Genomic DNA, 20,134 nt, shown 5'->3' on the forward strand with positions numbered 1-20,134 from the left:
GGCAGGCGGATTTTAAGCCTCTTGACTAACCGTGAACATAAGCCCACCTGTCAATCATGTCAGCTCCCTGCCTAACTATGAATAGCATGCATTCTTTTCAAAATCAAAACCGAACCGTTTAAAAAAAAAATTCTGCTCTGTACAGCGTGAGCCCCGGATGACAATAACTAATCAGACCTATTTTTTTTTTTTTGGACCAGGCTGTTAATAAGTTAATAGTTGGTGTAAAAACAGCTTTTTTACCAGTCATGTGGATGTGACTTCTGGTGTTTCTGAAGCCAGCCTCACGTGGACACTCTACGATTTCACACTTGGTTTAGCAGGAGAACCTTTCAGTTGTAGGAGCTGACATTCAGTTAAATAATTAAACTGGCAATTTAAGTACTCTTTTTTTACTTTTACAAATACTTTGAATGCTTTCAAGACATGAATGCTTTTCACTCTGTTTGGAGTGTATCGTATTTGTGGTGTTAGGATTTATCCACAGGTCCAGGCCCATCCTTGGTGCCCTCTCCTCACCACCCACACACGACCTCCCCTTTACCTCCTTCACCTCGAACCTTCTTTAAGTATTTTGCTCCTATAGAAGCAATCTATCTCTTCTCTCCCCTCCTCAACCCTTTCAACAACTGTCCCTCTCCCTTCCCCCCCCTCTGTCACCACCTCTCCTTCTCTTCCAGCTCCCCTCTGCCTGTTATTAGGAGACCCCTTTACCATCTACTCACAGTTAATGAGGGAAAGAAAAGTGTACCAGCCTTACAAAAATAACTCACAATTCCTTTCCAGAACAATGAAACACCAAGACCCCTTGTTCCCCCCGTCCCTCCTTCATTCAGTCCATTAGCCTCCCTCTGTTTTTACACATCCCAAACTCTTTTTAGGAGGAGAATCCCCTCGCTCTTTAGTGCTTGTACAATCACAAACACATGAATGCATACTTGACTTTTCCTGCATTCTTTCTTTTCAATTCACATTCCTTTTTTGACTTTCATGGTGGCATTTTCCTTCTTTTCTTCTTGTTACTGTACTAAAACATCCCATAGCTGCAAACACAATGTTTATGTGTGTGTTTGGGCTCGTTGTAAACCTCCTGTTTATGGTCCCACAGGCACATACACGTACACAGAAACCGTCCAGATTAAAAGCAGGGCTCAACATATTTATGTCCAGCAGAAATATTTACAACCATTAACAACCACATTTCACACACACATCCGGGGCAGATTTACTGTGTTTTTTAAAACCATCAGGTCACATACCGGCCGCATGCTCAAGTATTTAGCGGATAGAGGCAAATCACACTCGCATATAAGAGGCTTTAGCCAGAGTATAACATATACGCTCATAAATATGACAAAATAAGCCTGTTCAAGCAGCGTGAAACTGTGGAGGAGTGCACACATAAAGTTTCATGTGCTGGTTTCACACTTCTTTATGACAGCCTTGTGACAAGACAGCCACACATGCAATCCTTTACCCACAGACAGACGCAAAACACAGGGAAAGTGTGAAATTTAGAGCATGCTTTGTCTTTTTAGTTCCACTTTGTCGCAGAGGCCGGTTCACATGGGAAATAAGGATTTCTGTGTGCTTGAGTGTGTTTCTGTGTGTATGGATAAAAGTGACTACTCCAGTACTCTGGTCTCTGCAGACAAGTGTGGAGGAACTTTCCAGCTGTTTGTGGCAGCTGCGAGAGTGAAGAGATGTTCAGAAAGAAAGAAAAAAAGAGGAAAGAATCAAAGAAAGAGAGGAGTGAAAGACAAGAAGATTACTGAGCTGACAGGGATAAGAGTGACGAGGAAACCTGAGAGCTCTATCTGTGTGTGTGTGTGTGTGTGTGTGTGTGTGTGTGTGTGTGTACCAGATATATATCAAAGGGTGGTAAAGTTGGTTGGTTTCTAACACGACAGAGTCCTTGTGGTTTCCTAGAGTAATGATACCTATAGCTCTTTGGTTTTTTTCATTAGCTTACAAGTAAATGTGTAGAAATACTCCCTCTTTATGGTACAGCAAATGTATGTCAATGGATCAGTTACTTAAACAAAAAATAAAGATGCCTCAATGCCTCATGTAAAAAATACTTTTACGTGACAGTTGAGAAATAGTTATTTTCCTAACTCTCATGTCTGTCCATTGAAAATAGACAGATATGCTAACGATACGCTGGAACCGTTTGCTTGGCATAGCACCTTTGGCTCGGTCCAAAGGTTGTGAAATCTGCCTGCTGAAATCTCAAAGAAGTTGATTAGGGAGCTTTAGGGGCTTGGAATGTGGATTTTGTGACTTTTGGACGGAGCCAAGCTAGTATTTTCTGCCTGCTTCCAGTCTTCGCGATTAGCGAAGCTGACTGGCGTCGAGCAATAGCTTAATATTTTTAAGCTTTATAGCTGGATGAGGAAAACCATAAACTGAGATTTAAACTATATTTAACTATATTTACTTCCATTTACTGCAACAGAAGAAAATACAACAACATAGAATAGCAAAATATTTGTGTTTTAGCAGCAATTTTTACTGTCTAAGCTAACCATGGTAGTGGCTTGCATTTGCTGATTTTACAACCAAAGCAGTGGACTAACCAATTCAACATAATTGCCTTAACATCCATTGAACCACATTTTTGGCATGTCTTAAACTGCAGTATTACCTTCTGAAGTTTGACAAATAGCATGAAGTGGGAATACTACCATAAGATTTAACTTTACTATAGTATATGGGTAAATGTTACTTTGTGTGTGTGTGTGTGTGCGTGTGCGTGCGTGTGCGTGTGCATGTGTGTCCTACAGGGCTCAGTGAGTTATTGTCAGTACAGTAGTATAAAGTGTCTGCCTGATGTTTCAGCTGTTGTTTAAGTGCAGGTATGTTAAAACTCTTTCCACTGTACGGCTCCGTAAGGACTCCCCCTGACGGAGCACAAGCTGGACATGTGCTCATACGCACATGCACATGCTCACACAGATGCACGTGCACACACAGTCACAAACATTTGTGGTCATGCACTTAAAGCGACAGGGGATTTATGAGAGCAGCCGCTTCCAAAAATCTATTATTTCCATATGGTTCTAATACACTCTCTGACTGCCAAGAGCAGCATGGAGACTAAATGAATATGTGTGTGCTTGTGTGTGTGTGTATCAGGGTATAATTTCGTGTTTGCGCTTACTTCGGGATTTCAAGTTAATTTCCCTGTTTTTTATAAGCTGTTTTTTCTCAAATTTTTCCTTCTGCTCCACCCTTACTTCTCCAGGGACTTGGAGAGAAACTACCATCGCAGTTTAATAGCTGCATGATTTTATATTAGATCAATATGTTGGGCTGTATTTTACACATTTCTATCTCTAATTCTCTGTATTTCTGTCCTCCAGGTGTGTGGAGGAGGTGCCTTGGATTCCAGAGCAGAACAGTGTGCAGCATTTAACACCCAGGAGTTCATGGGTCGCCTCTACAACTGGGAAGCTTTCACTGAGGGTGAGGACGTAAAGTAAACATATACATATCATGCTGCAAAGACCTTTAACATGATAATAGGCTTATTGTGTGAATTAAATGTTTTAATAGGGAGTCGGGGGAACGGTGAACACATCAGTAAAAAGTGTGCTTCAGTGAGTCAAATGTTGCTCTGGCTTTAGTGCATTGGCAGGTCTCCACAGCGTGCCCAGCCCTCTTCTCGTTGAAGCAGTCATGTGGCGATGAGGGTGTTGAGAGTCAAGGGGAAAAGAGAATGACTGGAACTCGATCTGCGTTTATTCTTTGTTCTAAATGCTCTGCCTCCTCTCTTTTTTTCCTCTCATTTGTCCAACATCTCCTGGCCTCTTCTGCTTTCTCCTCCCTGACTAAGCATACAGATTCCAATTGAGTGAGATAAAGAGAGACAGAAATTTACAGAATGAGGAGGTGAGCGGTGATGAGATGCAACTGTTTTTGTCACGTGACAACTGGGAGCGAAGGGAGAAAACGTGGTGTGTGTGTTTGCATGTATTTCTGAGTGTGTCCTTGTGTGGTTGACTGTGTTTATTTACTCTCTTGTTACGAGTACAATAGTTCAGCAGCGCAGTGGAGATTGTGTCTATTTATCTTTTTCTTTCCAATGCTGAAGGGGGAGAGATAGAACGAGAGACAACTCCAAACAGATATTTGAGGAATTCAGGAGAAAAAGAAAAGCAGATAGAGAAAATATTGGAAACATGGGGGCTTTGGGAGGGAAAGAATGGAGGAGGAAAAGTGAAAGAAACACAGCTGTGAGATGATATCAACAGTGTTTGTCATTACATTAAGACACACTTTACAATGAAGAAGCCTCTGTGTATTTACAGTGTGGGCTTCTTGGCATGAGTGCCTCTGCGGTAGATGAACTGCCTCGTGGATCTGAGATAACATTTGGAAAAATGTTTGTGCATGTAAGTTTGTGTATGTGTCTGCCTGTGCTCTTGTGAATAATGTATCAGCTGGCTGACGTTCCTTAGCATAGAGCCAGAATCATTAGACCATCAACACAAACCACATGTATTCATCTAGTTTTACTCGATCCGCTACAGGAGAGAGATTGTATCACAAATAGGAATTGTGAAAACGTTTCTTAGAGATATACACTAATTTATTTCTGCAGTATAATCATAAATAGATAGACATATTATCAGATATCTGATGATATGATATCATCAGCCTTGTTTCCAGATGCAATACAGCTACAGATGCAGTTGTTTAAAATTTGAAAAGCTTTGACCAACCCACTGTGCAGAACCTGCTCAGCACCAAACAGCATAAAGAGTGGTTCAGTAGCTGGTGAGGAAAAAGCAGGACATGAGCCAATGCCCCCAAATCACCAAAACTCAGCAGTTAATGCTGGTTTAAAGTGTCATATTTCAATAGTTCAACGTCATCACATAACACAGCTTTGTACTATGGAAATAAGTCAAAGTAGCCCTCACATTTTTTTATTCTGTGTCATGCCTCAGTGTGTAATTAGCATAAATTGCTCCAGGACAGTGCGTTGGTGCAGCAGTCCTAGATTTGATTTATCTGACTTGAAGGCCTTGCATGTTTTCCCAATTCCTGGGTGGATTTCCTTCTGCAAATCCAGACACATGCAGGTAGGAGTAGACCATATGGACAACATTATTTTACCTTTTTGTTTTATAACCAAATGTGTTGTTTCATTATATATTCTTCAGTCCAGCCAATCAAGAAAGTTTTTTCAGGTTTTAGGAAAACTGATGAAAGAAAGCTGGCATATTAGGAAATAAACCAAAATCAGACTTGAACTTACAGTGTCTCTCACAACTGTTATGAATTATCTCCCAAAATGGCATAATGCCCTGCTCCAGCAAAAGAGAAAAAATCTTGTTTGTTTGAAAATGTATTGCATGTGTATTTGGATACTAATATTAATGGTTGCAGGCCTATAGTGTATATTTTGTCACCCAGTCCAAGCTCATTATCCCAGTGACCCTGCAGACGATTAGCACTTAAAAACAAGGGGCCTGATTAAAAACCTATGTCCATTTCTGATATAAAAGGTCAGAGGTCATTGTTTTGCTGGTAGAACACCTCGCAGATTTTACTAATGTTTTTCAGTTTTGTCAGAGCAGCAGAGTAGACGTGGATGCATACAGATCTAGACAACATATGCTGTACATCTGTACCAGGAGTCATCGCCCAGTTATCAGCTGGAGTCCAACTGTCTGCAACAACACTCAGAGGGCTTTCCTTTCGCTGACCACCTCCTGTTTCTGTTTGTGAGGGGAAAGAGAGAGATTACTGTATTTATCCTGAATGTATTCCCCCTTACATTTTCTCTCGTGACTCTTCTTGCCCTTTGCTCTAATCGGGCTTATTTTAAACCACCGTGCCTAATATCTGCTGAGAAGAGGAGAGGACCGAGCCAAAAGGTTGGAAAAGACATATTTCATATCAGACGATCTCTGATATGGGGGTAAATCATGAATCTGGCTTCAGAAAGACACATTCTAGACATGTTATTTTGAGAATATTTTGGATAAAAGAAGCCACCAAATGGCCAATGTCAGATTTATTGGTTGACTTTAATGGCGGTGGATATAAAACAGTACTTGTCTGAAGTTTTTTCAGATGACGTCAGCTGGGTCACACACACTCGATCAGCACTGGAGATGATCCTTTCCACTCTGCTAAGTAAACTCTATCACAGTGTTTACTCCAGCCCGCTCCCATTGGCTGCAGCCCAATCCTCCATATCTAGTTTCCCATCAGCACACTGCAGGCTGCAAGGAGTATGTGTGTGTATTCAAACATCCAATGGTGTATTAGTCATTTATCTTGAGCTGCACTCATCTGTTTAGGACTCTTATGGCACTGCATGCATTTCCAGTTTTATTTATGTTTGACCCTGTAGTCAGCTTTTGCTACTTAGCTTGTGTTTTTGCATCTAAGGTGACAACCCGGTTATGTATGTACTGCAAAGTGTTCTGGCCTGTAGTTTGAAATTGGAAGCTTAAACTGTAAAGCTGCCATTACAGCTGTAAATTACAAAACTTATAAACCTGATTCATTTCAGCTGTAAAGTTTCCTACCACAAGCTTAGCTTTCAATAGCAAGCCCCTTGTAGATTTGTAAAAGCTGCACGTGCAGGTGTTGTTTTACTTCAATATTTGCATGTTTCAGGCCTCATCCCCTCTCTGCGCACCCATCCTCCCCTCTTCCTGTCCCACTGCCTCCCTCTTTCTCTCTCCCTGTTGGAGTTTGTTTAGACGGAGAGATAGTGGGGAAGTATATTTAGACGACATATATTCCACTGTCTGAACACTAAGCTCAGAGAGAGAGAGAGAGATAAAGAGAGGGAGACAGTGGAAGAGATGAAGTCAAACAAAGGGAAACAGAGAATCAGAGAAGTAGGTAGAGACAAATGAAAGATAGAGCCAATCGTAAGGTGGAAATTTCAAGGTGATTAGGAGTTGGAGAGCACTCAAGCATGACTTCAGCGCACGAAAAAAGCAGAGAGCAAAGGAGATGAGGAAGTGTATAAAGAGACGGGGAGAGAGAGTGAGTCAGAGAGAGAGAAAGGCAGGGAGTACATGACACGTCTCTCACTTTTAGCTCCCCCTCGCTTTTCTGTCACTGTCTCCGGTCTAATCTCTCAAAGATAACTATGATGGACGGAAAGAGAGAACAAGAGTTGAGAGAGAGCTGATGGGAACTCTGCCTCCCTTTCTGTTACTTTCTAAATATATATTGTACATCTGATTCCATGCAATTATCCGACAGTAACAGAAGAATGATAAATAAGTGTTGACAGATGTTTGGATGGTCTTCAAGGATATTAGATCTGTATACAATAGTTATGTAGAACTAAAGGATAAAGTGAGAGGGATTGTCTTGATTTTTTTATTTTGGGGCCTTTTGCCTTTATTGGAAAGGACAGCTGAAGAGAGACAGGAAGTGTTGGGAGGAAAGAGTAAGGGATGACGTGCAGCAAAGGGTTGAGGCTGAATTTTTGCAATTTTTATTGTTCCTTTCAGGTCAAACCAAGGATCCTGTAACCTTCAGTGCTTTGGGATACTTACCACACACCCTCCCATTGAGAAACAATCTTTATCTCTACCCTAAACCCAAAGAAAGGAAACTGTTTCTAGAAACAGAATCACAAATTACATTAAAGGCATAACTAGCATTATTTTGAAAGTAGCATCTTCTCCGTTCTCCGTATTCACCCACCGCCTTCCCTCTGTGCTCCCTCAAAAGCCACACCCCTCACTTACATGCACTCGCACCATTGGTCATTTAGCTCATGCTTTGAGTGTGGGCTCGTGCATGCATGGGGTAGAGAGGCTTGATTTGTTTAGAAAACTTGTACCGAGTGCTGACATTGGTCAGTGTTTTTACGTGTTTACAGCTGCTACAGATAGATTTATTTTGTTTGTTTTTCAGATCACATGATAATTACTATCAGGACATAAAGACAATTTCAAACAAAACCTTAAAAAGTGTATCTGGATAAAATTACCTACCCTGCCTTTTAACATTTCCCAAAAAAAGAACTTTTGGAACCAAACGTCTATTTCTCCACTCTTCTACTCAAACTGCCCCAAGGACCTGAATAATAAAGTTTAGAATAGTTTGTGACCATTGATGTTGATGTTTTATAGTATGCCTATTTAAATGGAACAAAGTATGGGGTAAATATTTCTCAATTTAGGCAAAGAAATATGAAACTACAGTGAGAAGTCATAAATCCTGAAGCACAGAATTTGTCCTTTTAACCCCTTCACTCCACTTACAGAAATGCCTCCCTCTCGTTTCCCATTCCATAGTAAGACCTTAGGTTTCAACTCTATTTCTCATAAGCACACACACACACACACACGACAGCTTCCCCCAAGGCCTTTAACCCCCAAGCACAACATCAGTCTCTAACCTAAAAAAGGATGTCAAACAGTTGACCTGCTCGCTGTCCTTTCTTCTCTTCTTTAAAGGAATAGTTGAACATACTATTGGCTGTCTTTTGAAGTAGAAGATGATCTCACTCCCCCCACTTAAGCAATGTGCTTATATAACATTTATCACAATGGTCATTGAAAGCAAAACTGCTGCAGTAAAATCAGGATGACATGCTTCTAGTTCCTTTGCAGACAATAACAAAATAAGACTCCAGGGAGATCTCTGAATGCAGTAAGTATAGTATGCATAGTAACCAGATAGCTCAGTGGACACCTGAGAAAACAGTTCACTTTTCCACCGCTATCTGACTCATGAATGCTTACTGATGATCGCTGCTTGTGATTTTCCCAAAATGTAACACTATATATTTTGTCAACGCTCAAACTTTAATATCTATCCATCAATTATCTATACTGCTTTTCCCACGGGGCTCGTGCCAATCCCAGCTGTCATTGGGTGAGAGGCGGGGGTACACCATGGACTGTTCACTGGTTAATCACAGGGCTGACATATAGAGACAGGCAGCCACACTCACAGTCACACCAATTGACCAAACGAGCATGTCTTTGGAGTATGGGAGAAGGCTGGGCAGGGAGAACAAATTCGACGTCTGACACAGATTCAAACCAGGAACCTCCTTGCTGTAAGGGGAACAGCACTGACCACTGCACCACCGTGCAATTGCATTCACCAGTGTCTAGACTTATTATTTAAAAGTCAATCGGACCCACAGTGTGTGTAACACAAGCAGAAATGGTAACTCTGGCTTATTAAACATTTTGGAAACAGCTCACTGGGCTCCATACAAACCCACCGAGTCTCATAAATCAGCACAGTATTTTTATTGTTAAAACCTTGGATTTTCAAGATGTTAAATGGATCCTGGTTGTTTTAAGTGATTAGATGATAAATAATGAACTATTTGATAAGATTGGTTGACACCCTCTTGGAGTAATAAAGTAGGCAAGCATATTTTCCCAAATGTTAAACTCTTCCTTTAGTTGTATGTCAGGACTTCTTTTTTCTCGCATTTCAACCCTCATCCCTTCAGAAATTCTTGTATTCTCAGAGCGACTGTTTGCCTCCACGTTCTCCTGGTACTGAAGGACTTCAATTTCTTCTTTTACCTTGAAGCTATATTTTCTTTCTCGGAGACTTCGTTTCTCTTCTCCCTCTCCAACTACAAGTCTCCCTACTGTGACTGTCTGTTTGTTCTCTTACATAAATCAAACCTTCCTCAGACTTGTGTTTCTCTTCTCCGTGTGTCTCTCCTGGGAACATGCAGTGGAGAGAGCACTTGTACATTTGAGTAGAGGAAATAGTGAATTACATTTATGCTGCCTTACAGTAAGGGAGTTGGATGGTATGGCCTCTTATCACCCAAATGAGTCTCCTTCGCCAAGGCTGGCAGATACAAAAAGAAACTACAAGAAATCTTACACAGCCACACACATTTAAATAACATACACGATGTGCTCTTATCCACTTTAACTTTGTGTGTGTTGCAGTTGGTGCCGACAAGCAGTGCGAGCTGACCTGCAGACCTGCTGGCTACCGTTTCTATGTTCGCCAGGCTGAGCGTGTCAGAGATGGTACTCCTTGCTTCAACGTCAGCACAAACGATGTGTGTGTAGAAGGACGGTGTCTGGTGAGTGTATTAAAATGTGAGTTGTTGTGTGTGTGTGAGATTTGAGACCATCCTGTCTAGCCAAGGTTGAGAAAGAACAGAACCTGGCACTGTGAGTCTGCTGGCTTATTTAAGCGTGGCATTCAGATTCCAATTGTATCCAATATTTTTTTATTGCATTGCTTTTTGTCTCTTCTTTTCGCCTCCTTTTTTTCTTTCTCATTTGCTCTTTTTGGTTCACTTCTTAAACCTTTCTGTTTTTGCCATGTTCGTGGCCAGAAACCGTTGCCAATTTACAATAACAATGGTGAAACAAACAAGAAATGTCAATGAGTTTTAAACAGCTTTTCTCTGTTCCTGCCACATTTCTCCTTTCCAAACCCCAAATTTCCCCCCCTGATTGTCTCACCCTTCATTTACATCTTTTCACCTTTTCCTCCTGCCAGACTGAAGGCTGCGATGGAGTTCTTGGCTCTGGCTCTGTCATTGACAAGTGTGGTGTGTGTGACGGGAGGGAAACCTCTTGCCGAAAGGTGACGGGAAGCTTCCAAAATGTCACTGTTCCCCTTGGATACCACAAGATCCTGGACATCCCACCTGGAGCTACATTCATTAACATCGTGGAGAGACGAGCAAGTCCAAATTACCTGGGTAAGATCTTGTAGACACAAACACAACGATGAGCAATTACAGATTTGTTGAAGAAAATGTTGCAAAAGGAATTAAAGCTCTTGGAATGAGATTTGGCCCCTTAGCCTGTGTGTACTGGCTTGGACTAGGACTGTAAACGTTGTGGCCTCTTTGGCTTCAAGCAGATCTATCCAGTATTGTAACAGCCCATAAGGAACCAGTGAAGTGTGTGCATGTACTTGTGAGTGTTTGTCGAGCTACCCCACTGTTTGGTAAGGAGACAACACTCCAAAGTCTGTGTTTGTCTTTCTAAAAGTGTATTTGAGCTCATGGGGTTTTCCTAAGAATTTGCCAGTTTGTAGACTAAACAAGGCCAAAACAAGAGAAGAAAACTTGACCCAAATCTTCCTCCACTCTACCTCCCTCGCTACATTTTTCCAGCAATGAGGAGCGGAACCGGGGTGTCGGTTGTAAATGGGCGTTGGGCGGTGGACCCACCAGGGGAGTACCAGGCCGGAGGGACAACCTTCACCTACACCCGACCTAGAGTACACGCAGAGGGGGAGGAGGAGAAAGGGGAGACCCTCAGGGCGCGAGGACCAACAACCACCCAGCTACAACTATATGTAAGAAGCGGACCACAGGAAGGCTTTTAATTTAACCCTGTAAACAAACATATACTGTGGAATGGCAAAATTAATTTAATGATAAGAATCACACACGTGATCATGGACACATGTGTATACACAGAATGTTTCACATCTCCATAACATTATTCTAAGCCTGAGGCTATGCTGGCCTGCTCTGTGTCAAGATCCTCAAGATAGGCGGCATTATTTTGGCATTATGGCAGGATAGAGACAGATATACCAAAGCGTAGTTTGAGCCACATCAGAATATACAGAGCTCAATAATAACAACTCTGACCTCAGGCTAAGATCTTATTAAGGAAAGGGAGTCATCTGCAGCTTTGCATCTTGGAACTACAGAGCAAGAGGGGGTAATAATAGCAAGCCTCAACTGAGTTTAAAAATCGCCTTCATTTTTTCGGCTTCATGGGATTTTTAAAGAAGACATGAAAACCTCCCAAGTTGTCCTGTTTGGTTGTAATGCTCATTACACGCTTGGAATAAACTCTTGATGGATGAAAAACAGAAGATTTGCTGTACTGTAGATCATTTCCACTTATAAAGCCTAGCCTCCTATCTAGAAGTAAAGTAAAGGAGCATTACAAAGTAGCTAATAACTTTCAAAAGGTTATGAAGTACAGTACTTAAAGATTGTAAACAGGAAAGAGGTTCAGAAGCTCGAAGTGAACATGCATTTATATATTTTATTTACTCCTTAACAAGTACTGTGTACATCCTGGTTGTTTCTCGACATCTGAACTTGTTTATCTTGTATCCATAGAGATGTAAAAGCCCCCAAAAAATGTAGAAATAAGCTTAACTTACCTCATTAGTGAGGGAAATGATTGCATGGGTTATTGCAGTGACGAGCCTAATGTTTAGTTTTCTAGAACACAACAAAAATTGTCACATTATCATTAAAAAAGAGAAGAGCTTTGTTATCATGAGAGAACAAGACAGATAATAACTTTAATAATACAGCACCTTTAAACACAAAGTGCTTTTTCATAAAGCTTCAGAACCCCAAACAACACAATAACATAAGGACTAAGGCAACACAATAAGCTGAGAAAACTCTAGAAAACATCTGTAAATGACTCGTTATCATGAGAGAAATGAAGTAAATAAAATGTATGGATACATGTTTGCTCAGAGATTCCTTAATAAATAAATGGCTTACCCATGTCCAAAAACAAAACAACACCTCTTTATTTTCAACTCACTGCACCAGCCGGCCCCAGAGCTTTCTCTCTGGGACTCTCTCCCACCTCACAGCTGTCATATTGACTCTTATTGACACATCTTTTTAATCCACTACATCCTGAAAATGTGTCTTTTTAATGTTTATTTTATCGATGTAAAGGTTACTTTGCTTTGTGAGGTGACCTTGAGTGTTTTGAATGGCGCCTTTGAAGAAAATGCATTATTATTATTATTATTATTATTATTATTAATAATATTAATATTATTATTTTCAAACACAAGTTGTTGATAGAAGGCATGTTTTGTGAACAGTTATGTGCATGTTTCTATCCTGAAACTCTGATGTGTTCAAAGAGTCACCAGATTGAGCAGCTGACTGAGTTACAGTGCAATCTATGTTTTGTCAGAAATAGATCATTAAGTTGTTGACGGGCAACTCCAGCTAATTGAGTTTGGAGGAGCCTGACTTTGTAAAGTACTTTAGAAAGAGGTGCAGGGTTTTATATAAAGAAGAAGAGCACAGACAAACACCCTGCTGAGGTTTCCTTGAGCAATCCCTGAAGCTCACCATGTCCTCTTTATGTCCCCGTTAGGGGCATGTTGCTGAAGCTGTTTTAAGGGGGTATCTGTCATTGGCTCCTTTCATCTCTAGATATGTCTGTTCTCTCGCCCTCTTCAGATTATATTTCACAAGGAGAACCCGGGCATCGACTATGAGTTTTACATCCCCGTGGAGAAGAAAGAGGGACAGAGGGAGACGCCCAGAGAAGCAGCACCCAGAGAGAGGCTGAGAGAGCGAGATCCAGGGAGGGCACCTCTTCGCAGTGCGTCAAACACACTTAATCTCTCTGACTATCTTTCCTCTGTTTCACCCCTGTGTTCTGTGTATGTTCTTTATGGTAGCATAGAGACACGTAAAGTTCTCAATAGTTATGTTGAACACAAACTAGTAGTGGATTCTTGTCAGTGTTGAATCGTAAATCAAGGCGAAGATCTCGAGACTCATTCTTTCCAAATTAGTCAAGCAAACACCACTGCAGTCCAAAATGATTGACGTGTTTATGGATCGGGATGGGTGCGGTTCTGGGCCAAGAGGGAGGGATTAATGTGTTTGCGTGTTTGTGTATGACCTAGATGGGAGGCTATCTGGTCCACATGTTCGCTGTCATGAGACCCTGACCTCATCATGACATCATTAGCTTCTGACTCACTGTCTTCCTCCTATTCTCGATTTTTCAACATTAGCCCCTTTCCTCCCTCTTTATCACTCTTTTCTCCCGCTCGTGTCTGTTTCCTAAACTTCCCTTCTAATTTGTCAAAATGTTGTTGTTGTTTTTTTCCACTTCTAACACAGGTCCACTCACTGTGTCAGTAGAAGAACCTCCTGCTCCCCCTCCTGTTTCATTCCCCTCTCACTCCTCTGACCGTTGGGGACCTGAGAGGTCACGTCCTCGAGGCTCTGCACCCAACAGGAATGCTCGGATCCCCCCTCGCACTGACCTGCCACTGGACACTCAGCCACCTTTCGTGTGGAGGAGAGGCGGGTTCACGGAGTGTTCTGCTTCCTGTGGCAAAGGTCAGAATCTAATAAGCATCGTAGAGCTTCATGTGTGTTTCATTTTCATATAGATTTCCCTTTGGTCACGTTGGATGTGTTGAAGCCTCCCTCCTCTGGCAAGTTTGTGCAACTACAAGAACATGGAATTAATGTTTTTTCTGTGTATCTACTCCTCTCTCTCCATCTCTTTAGGCCAACAGCACAGAGTCATTCTGTGTATAGATCGCCACACAGACGAAGAAGTCCCAGAGAGAAAATGTGACTCTGCAGCAAAACCTGTCCCTGAGGAACGGCCGTGTAACACACACTCCTGCCCACCATTGTGAGGAAACACACAGTTATACATCATACGGACATATTCAAGATTTATATTACGCTCAACTATTTAAGACCTACAGGAAGTGGAAGGTTGGAAGAAGTGCATTTTGCGCGGGTCATTTATCAAGCCTAGAAATCCACCCTGCACCGCCATTATGGGGTCATTTGTTTCTATTTGAATTGCTGCTTTGGCCTATTCTTTATAATTAGATAGACGAAAAAAAGAAATACTACTCCTTTTATTTGTCAAAATGCAAATGACCCTATTCTTAGAAATTTCTTGGGAATAACATCAGCAGCATTTCAATGCATTTCAGTTCAGTCAGCATTCTCATGAATTTTCTTCAGGAAATACAATGTTCAATCTTAAGGAAATCTTCTGATTATTTATTTTTCAAGTGCAGACATCCTTAGTCTTTACAGCCTTAGCCCTTTCGGAAAAGTTTTTAAATTGGTTGATTTTTAACTGCAACTGTATTCAACTGGTCACTGGTATTGGCAGATCTCTGTCCATGGTTTCAAGTTAACGACAGACAAACAACATGATGAGATGAACATGAAGACTTCTTGCTGTGTACCCTTTTTTTCAAGTTAGATTCAACTGATGCATACCATAGATGTGAATACAGTAATGACTTGATTCAAAGATTTAGAAAGTGTGCAGGTACCAGGTGTTACTGAAATTGAAAAACCATCATTTGGGGGGAATAAATAACAGTGAGAGCCTCAAACATGATTTGTCCCTCATGTCTTCCTCCCTGTATCTTTCAGCTGGGAGGCGAGTGCGTGGTCCGAGTGCAGCGTTTCCTGTGGCACCGGGGTGCAGCAGCGGCAGCTCCAGTGCAGGCAGAGCTTTGGGAACCTCTCCACTATGGTCCATCCGCAGCGCTGTGCCAACCTCACCCCACCAGATTCCACACAGGCCTGTCAGCTCGCCCTCTGCTCCCACTGGGAGATCAGCTCTGACTGGAGCACGGTAGGTTGGAAGCAACAAGTTGTGACTGGTGGTCTACATCACATGAAGGGTGAAATGAGGCTAAATGATGGGCAAGCAAAAGAGAGAGAGGGAGAGAGAGTGGGTTCATTTTAGTGAAAAGAAGGGCAATGGGGAATGGAGTTCCATTGTCACTGCTATGTGCCTCTTCTTTTCAACAGATTGCTTTTGATTCACAGACCCAAAACACTGACAGCTGATCAACAAACATCTAAAAATAAAAAAGAGTTTCAGAATTAGTTACAGGTCTGTACTGTGCTGTGAACCGGTCCCTCTCCAACAATCAGATTTCCAAATTTGGTCCGCACTTGAACTGGCGACCCTCTGGATCCCAACCGAAGTCCCTGCAGACTGAGCTACTGTTGCCCCCTGAATGAGTAAAAAAAGATGAAAATACTAAGGGATTGGGCCTCAAAGACTTAACAAAGGCCTCAAAGATGTCACAAAGATTCTTAACAAATTATGATATATAATCAGAAATCACAATTTGAACCAACAAGCACCTGTTTTTAGTTTTTAATGACGAATAATCCCACTTTTCTTTTTTTTCATTTATTACTCAATTAAAAATGTTTACACCAGTGGCATCTGTTACTTACATCTTTTCCTCAATCCCTTTTTTTATTTTGTTTGTTTTGTTTCTCTCCTGCTGTGCATGAATTAGTTTTGTCACGTATTATTTGAATGACTGTACACTGTTGATTCTAGTGAAGCTGAAGTTAGTGTTCAAGTTAGACGTCTCATTTAAGGCCCTTTCTTTCATCTCCCTCTCTGCGTGTCTCAGTGCTCTGTGGACTGTGGAGTTGGGAAGAGGACGAGAGGAGTGCGTTGCGTCAGCGATCAAGGTGCCGTGGTGAATGACAAGGATTGCAACTCCAGAGCTCGGCCACAGGGGAGCGAGGAGTGCAACATGGGGCCGTGCGTAACAAACTGGTACTTCACTAGCTGGTCCAACACGGTGAGTAAGACAAGTACACGAGAGCCGGAGGAAAAAAGAAAGCATGAACAGCAGCACTTTAGAGCAACCCTCAACATGATCTTCCACTTTGTCCCTCAGTGTTCAGCGCAGTGTGGCCCCGGGGTGCAGAAGAGGGAGGTGGTGTGTCTGACCAGAGGAGGGGTGAGAGAGGGTGAAGGAGGAGGGGACTGTGTTGGGGAGAAACCAGCTGAGATGAAGGCCTGTAATGGGGGACCCTGTGTGCCTACAACCATGTGGTACAGCAGCCCCTGGACACAGGTATGAGAATCATATGAGGAAACCCAGAGATGGAGAAAAAGGAGATTTAGTATTTTATAGAGAAAAGTTTTGTGTTTCTTTGGATTAGAATGACATTCATAATGCAGTGTTAGATTAAGTAGTTTAAAAAACAAAGCTGCTGTGTCTAACCTTTGTTCTTCTTTCAGTGTAATGTCCCCTGTGGGAATGGAACTCAGAGACGAGACATCATATGTGTCCAGAAAACGGGGAATGATTTGGCAATCGTATCAGCCAGCGAGTGTGCTAATCTGGACAAACCTGCAGCTGTTCAACAGTGCGTGATGGACGAGTGTCATTCGCAGTGGTTTACAACGGAGTGGAGTGCTGTAAGAAACAATGTGACAGAAAATACAAATTTGTGGTCAGGAGTACTTTTATTGAAAACGTCATCATAACAAACTCTGCCTTTGTTCTCAGTGCTCACGTTCTTGTGGAAAAGGCTTACAAATGAGGGAGGTACGGTGTCTGACGCAGGACAAAAAGCACAGTCAAGAATGTGATACAAGCACCAAACCTGACCAGGAGCAGATCTGTAACACGATACCCTGCAGTCCACAAGTACCAGGTAAGCACGTGCGACCATGGCTCAGTGTAATCATCCATATGTGTATTTTTTTTCTCCCCACCAAGCGATGTCTCCTCTTCTCTGTTTACAGATGAAAACTGCAAAGACAGACGTCATAACTGTGTGATGGTGGTTCAGGCCAGGCTGTGTGTCTACTCCTACTACAAGTCTGCCTGCTGTGCTTCCTGTACCCAGAGTGCTCAGCGTGCAAAGAGGCACTGACCCACCAATCACCTCCCAGTTGTGAGAGAGGCCAGGATTATTACAAAAGGGCTCATCAGATTGTAAAGAAATGGACAGCCCAGAATAGACCTAATCCCTGCGACAGTTAACATTTAGCTATTTTCTCCCGATTCTTCAGGGAAAACAATGTGAAAGCAGTCGGTTTCTTTTTTTCCATCACGCTGTTTATAGTGTCTCTTAGAACCACTTCTTCTTCTGAACTTGCCTCTACTTACTCCATGCGGTAGCTTTACATGCTTTGCCCAGCATGTAAAGCTTTTGATGCATTCACTGTCAATTTAAACAACTTCCTTGGTTGAAAGATTGTCATAGGAGGAGCTCCCTAAAGACACAGCTGTGTTTCAGCAGCAAAAATATATATATTTTTAATATCCTTTCTTATCTTCAAGGACTTAAAACTGCTAGAATTAGACGTGCATACCAATTAATATTGTCAAAAAATGTACTGATCAAATAATTAGCATGTGGACTAAATAAACTGTGTAGTAACGTCTTTGTGCTAAAGATCTACAGAAATAGATCTACTGTTACACGGTCACTGCACAGCTACAGTTGTCTACCCCACAAATCTAGAAGGATTTCATTTACATGTAGTCGTGTAGTGTCCTCTTATTGTTCACTACTGTACTGGGACAGATGAACCAAAGGTGTGAGCCGTACATGGCAGTAAGCGACCAAAAATATTTCAGAACAGGAAGAAGTGAGATTCTTCCCACACAAAAAGCTACATACGCTCTATTTGCTTCTTCAACCTGTCTGTGTCAGTTAAACGTCTGTAGGCCTGGAATGGAAGTTCTGAAGCTTGTCGCTGCAGCTATGTATTTCTAAATTAAATAACGGACATGACATAATAAAACACAAAGACATGATCACACGTGATATTCTATACTTTTCTACTTGTAAACAAATCACGTAAAAAAAATTATTTGGACTTCCCTGGCGTGCGTCCCCAAAGCCTAAATTGGTCCCTGCGTTGTAAATCTCTTACAAGCAGCAGCAGCAGCTTTGACTCATGACTTTGTCAAAAGTCAAAGTCATCTTTATTGTCAATTTTTCAACATGGGCTGGAAATACAGAAGAATCGACAAAAAACGTTTCTCTCTGACCCACAGTGTTAAAGGATGAAAATAAAAATACAGTTACAATGGTAATGATACACAAGGAAATAGTTTTAAATGTTTAAATGTACAGTATTTTAAAAAGTGCCTGGGACCTCTAGTTTTGAGAAACTGTTACTCGAATAAAAAAAAAAAAATTGTATTAGGGAATATTTTTCAGATGTGAATTTTCTCACAATCGTGAACATCAATAACACCAGGGCTGTGTATGTAGGATCGAGAACAACTAAACTGCCCATTTTCATACCAATGAATGAGAGTAACACCCATCGTATCAGTGTTTTTATAAGCTGTAGTATGTGACCCCTCTCACTGGTTTGTGTTTTTTTATTAGATTTTTTTAAACAATGATAATATATATATATGTATATATATATAATTTTTTTATATACATATACTGTATATATATATATATATGTATATGTATATATATATATATATATATATATATATATATACACCCTAATACAGAACCTATCTCCTTTAATTATGAACCTGGCAACGCTTAGATTTTGAAAAGTGATTCTCTCCTGGCTGACCTATTTTTTTTTTTCATTTGAGCGATCACATCCCCATTACAACTGCATTTTCATATCTGAAGAACAACTTCATGTCCTCCCCTTTTTCTCACTTCATCTCAATACATTTTTAATGTGATTCCATCATCTCCTTTGAGATGAGGGGGTGATGAGTCTGTCCTATGAGAGTAGGTGAAACTAGAATTTGAAAATGTCGTGGAAACCACAAAAGAAGCTGCTTCTTAAAAGAGGGTTTTAATATAGCAGCTGATTAAACGGATGACATGCAATATTGGTGCTTTGATTTGAAAGTAAATGTGTCACATAGTGAGAGCAACCTCTGTATACAGTATGTGTGTAAGTACTCTTTATGCCTTATCTTTCTCTGTCTTTTCTCTTTCCATCTTTTTTTACTATCTTTCTTTTCTCTCTATCCACCTCTTAAAAAGGAATACACACACAATAAACCCTGCCTTTACAAAGGGGAGGGGTCTGTATATTTGTCAGATATGTTTTAATGTCTATATTTCTTTGAACATAGAAGGCGCTTATGTTTTATAACTGAGTAATTAGAAGTGTTGTTGTAGACTACATTTATTCACATCAAACTGTTATATTACTGTTTTGTGCTTTTGACAAGAGAATCAGTGGCTATTGTTTTTTGAGTTTTGATTGTGTGAATGTATAAGTGTCTGTTATCGTGAGTGTGTGTGTGTAGTTCTGTGTTGTAGCTGCCGCATGTGTTTATTTCTCGTCTCTTATCCCTTGTAGTAAAAAAAGTGTTTTATACAAAAACAAAAAGGATAGTAATTTATCTATTATCTGAAGAACATGTAATTTATTTTCTGTTTTAAAGAGTTGTAGCAAATTATCTTTGTTACCACCAGAGTTTATGAGATTATTATTACGGATACACAGATGATTTTTTTTATCATGCAAAAAAAAAGTGTGGAAAAATTATTATCTCAAAGCTTCGTTTTAAATAAAACAGAAACATGAATGAAGAGTCATGTTCTATTTCTGGGGGGTGTAAGGGATGATATTTCCAGTTTTCGCCAAAT

General features: G+C 41.0%; 1 protein-coding gene across 1 annotated transcript in view; it reads left to right on the top strand.

Moving 5' to 3' along the window:
• adamtsl4 (ADAMTS-like 4) overlaps positions 1-20,073 on the top strand; it is a 34,296-nt gene extending 14,223 nt beyond the window's left edge. The window contains exons 5-17 of the mRNA XM_079343085.1: positions 3,366-3,468; positions 9,921-10,060; positions 10,486-10,690; positions 11,111-11,295; positions 13,181-13,325; positions 13,856-14,077; positions 14,252-14,381; positions 15,149-15,353; positions 16,156-16,329; positions 16,429-16,608; positions 16,776-16,955; positions 17,047-17,194; positions 17,286-20,073. Of these exons, the coding sequence (XP_079199211.1) occupies positions 3,366-3,468; positions 9,921-10,060; positions 10,486-10,690; positions 11,111-11,295; positions 13,181-13,325; positions 13,856-14,077; positions 14,252-14,381; positions 15,149-15,353; positions 16,156-16,329; positions 16,429-16,608; positions 16,776-16,955; positions 17,047-17,194; positions 17,286-17,416 (2,148 nt within the window). The 3' untranslated portion in view covers positions 17,417-20,073. The remainder of the gene's footprint in view (positions 1-3,365; positions 3,469-9,920; positions 10,061-10,485; positions 10,691-11,110; positions 11,296-13,180; positions 13,326-13,855; positions 14,078-14,251; positions 14,382-15,148; positions 15,354-16,155; positions 16,330-16,428; positions 16,609-16,775; positions 16,956-17,046; positions 17,195-17,285) is intronic.
• Positions 20,074-20,134: the final 61 nt, after the last annotated feature.

The sequence above is a fragment of the Symphodus melops genome (assembly GCF_947650265.1).
Source record: "Symphodus melops genome assembly, chromosome: 5".
Lineage (NCBI taxonomy): Eukaryota > Metazoa > Chordata > Actinopteri > Labriformes > Labridae > Symphodus > Symphodus melops.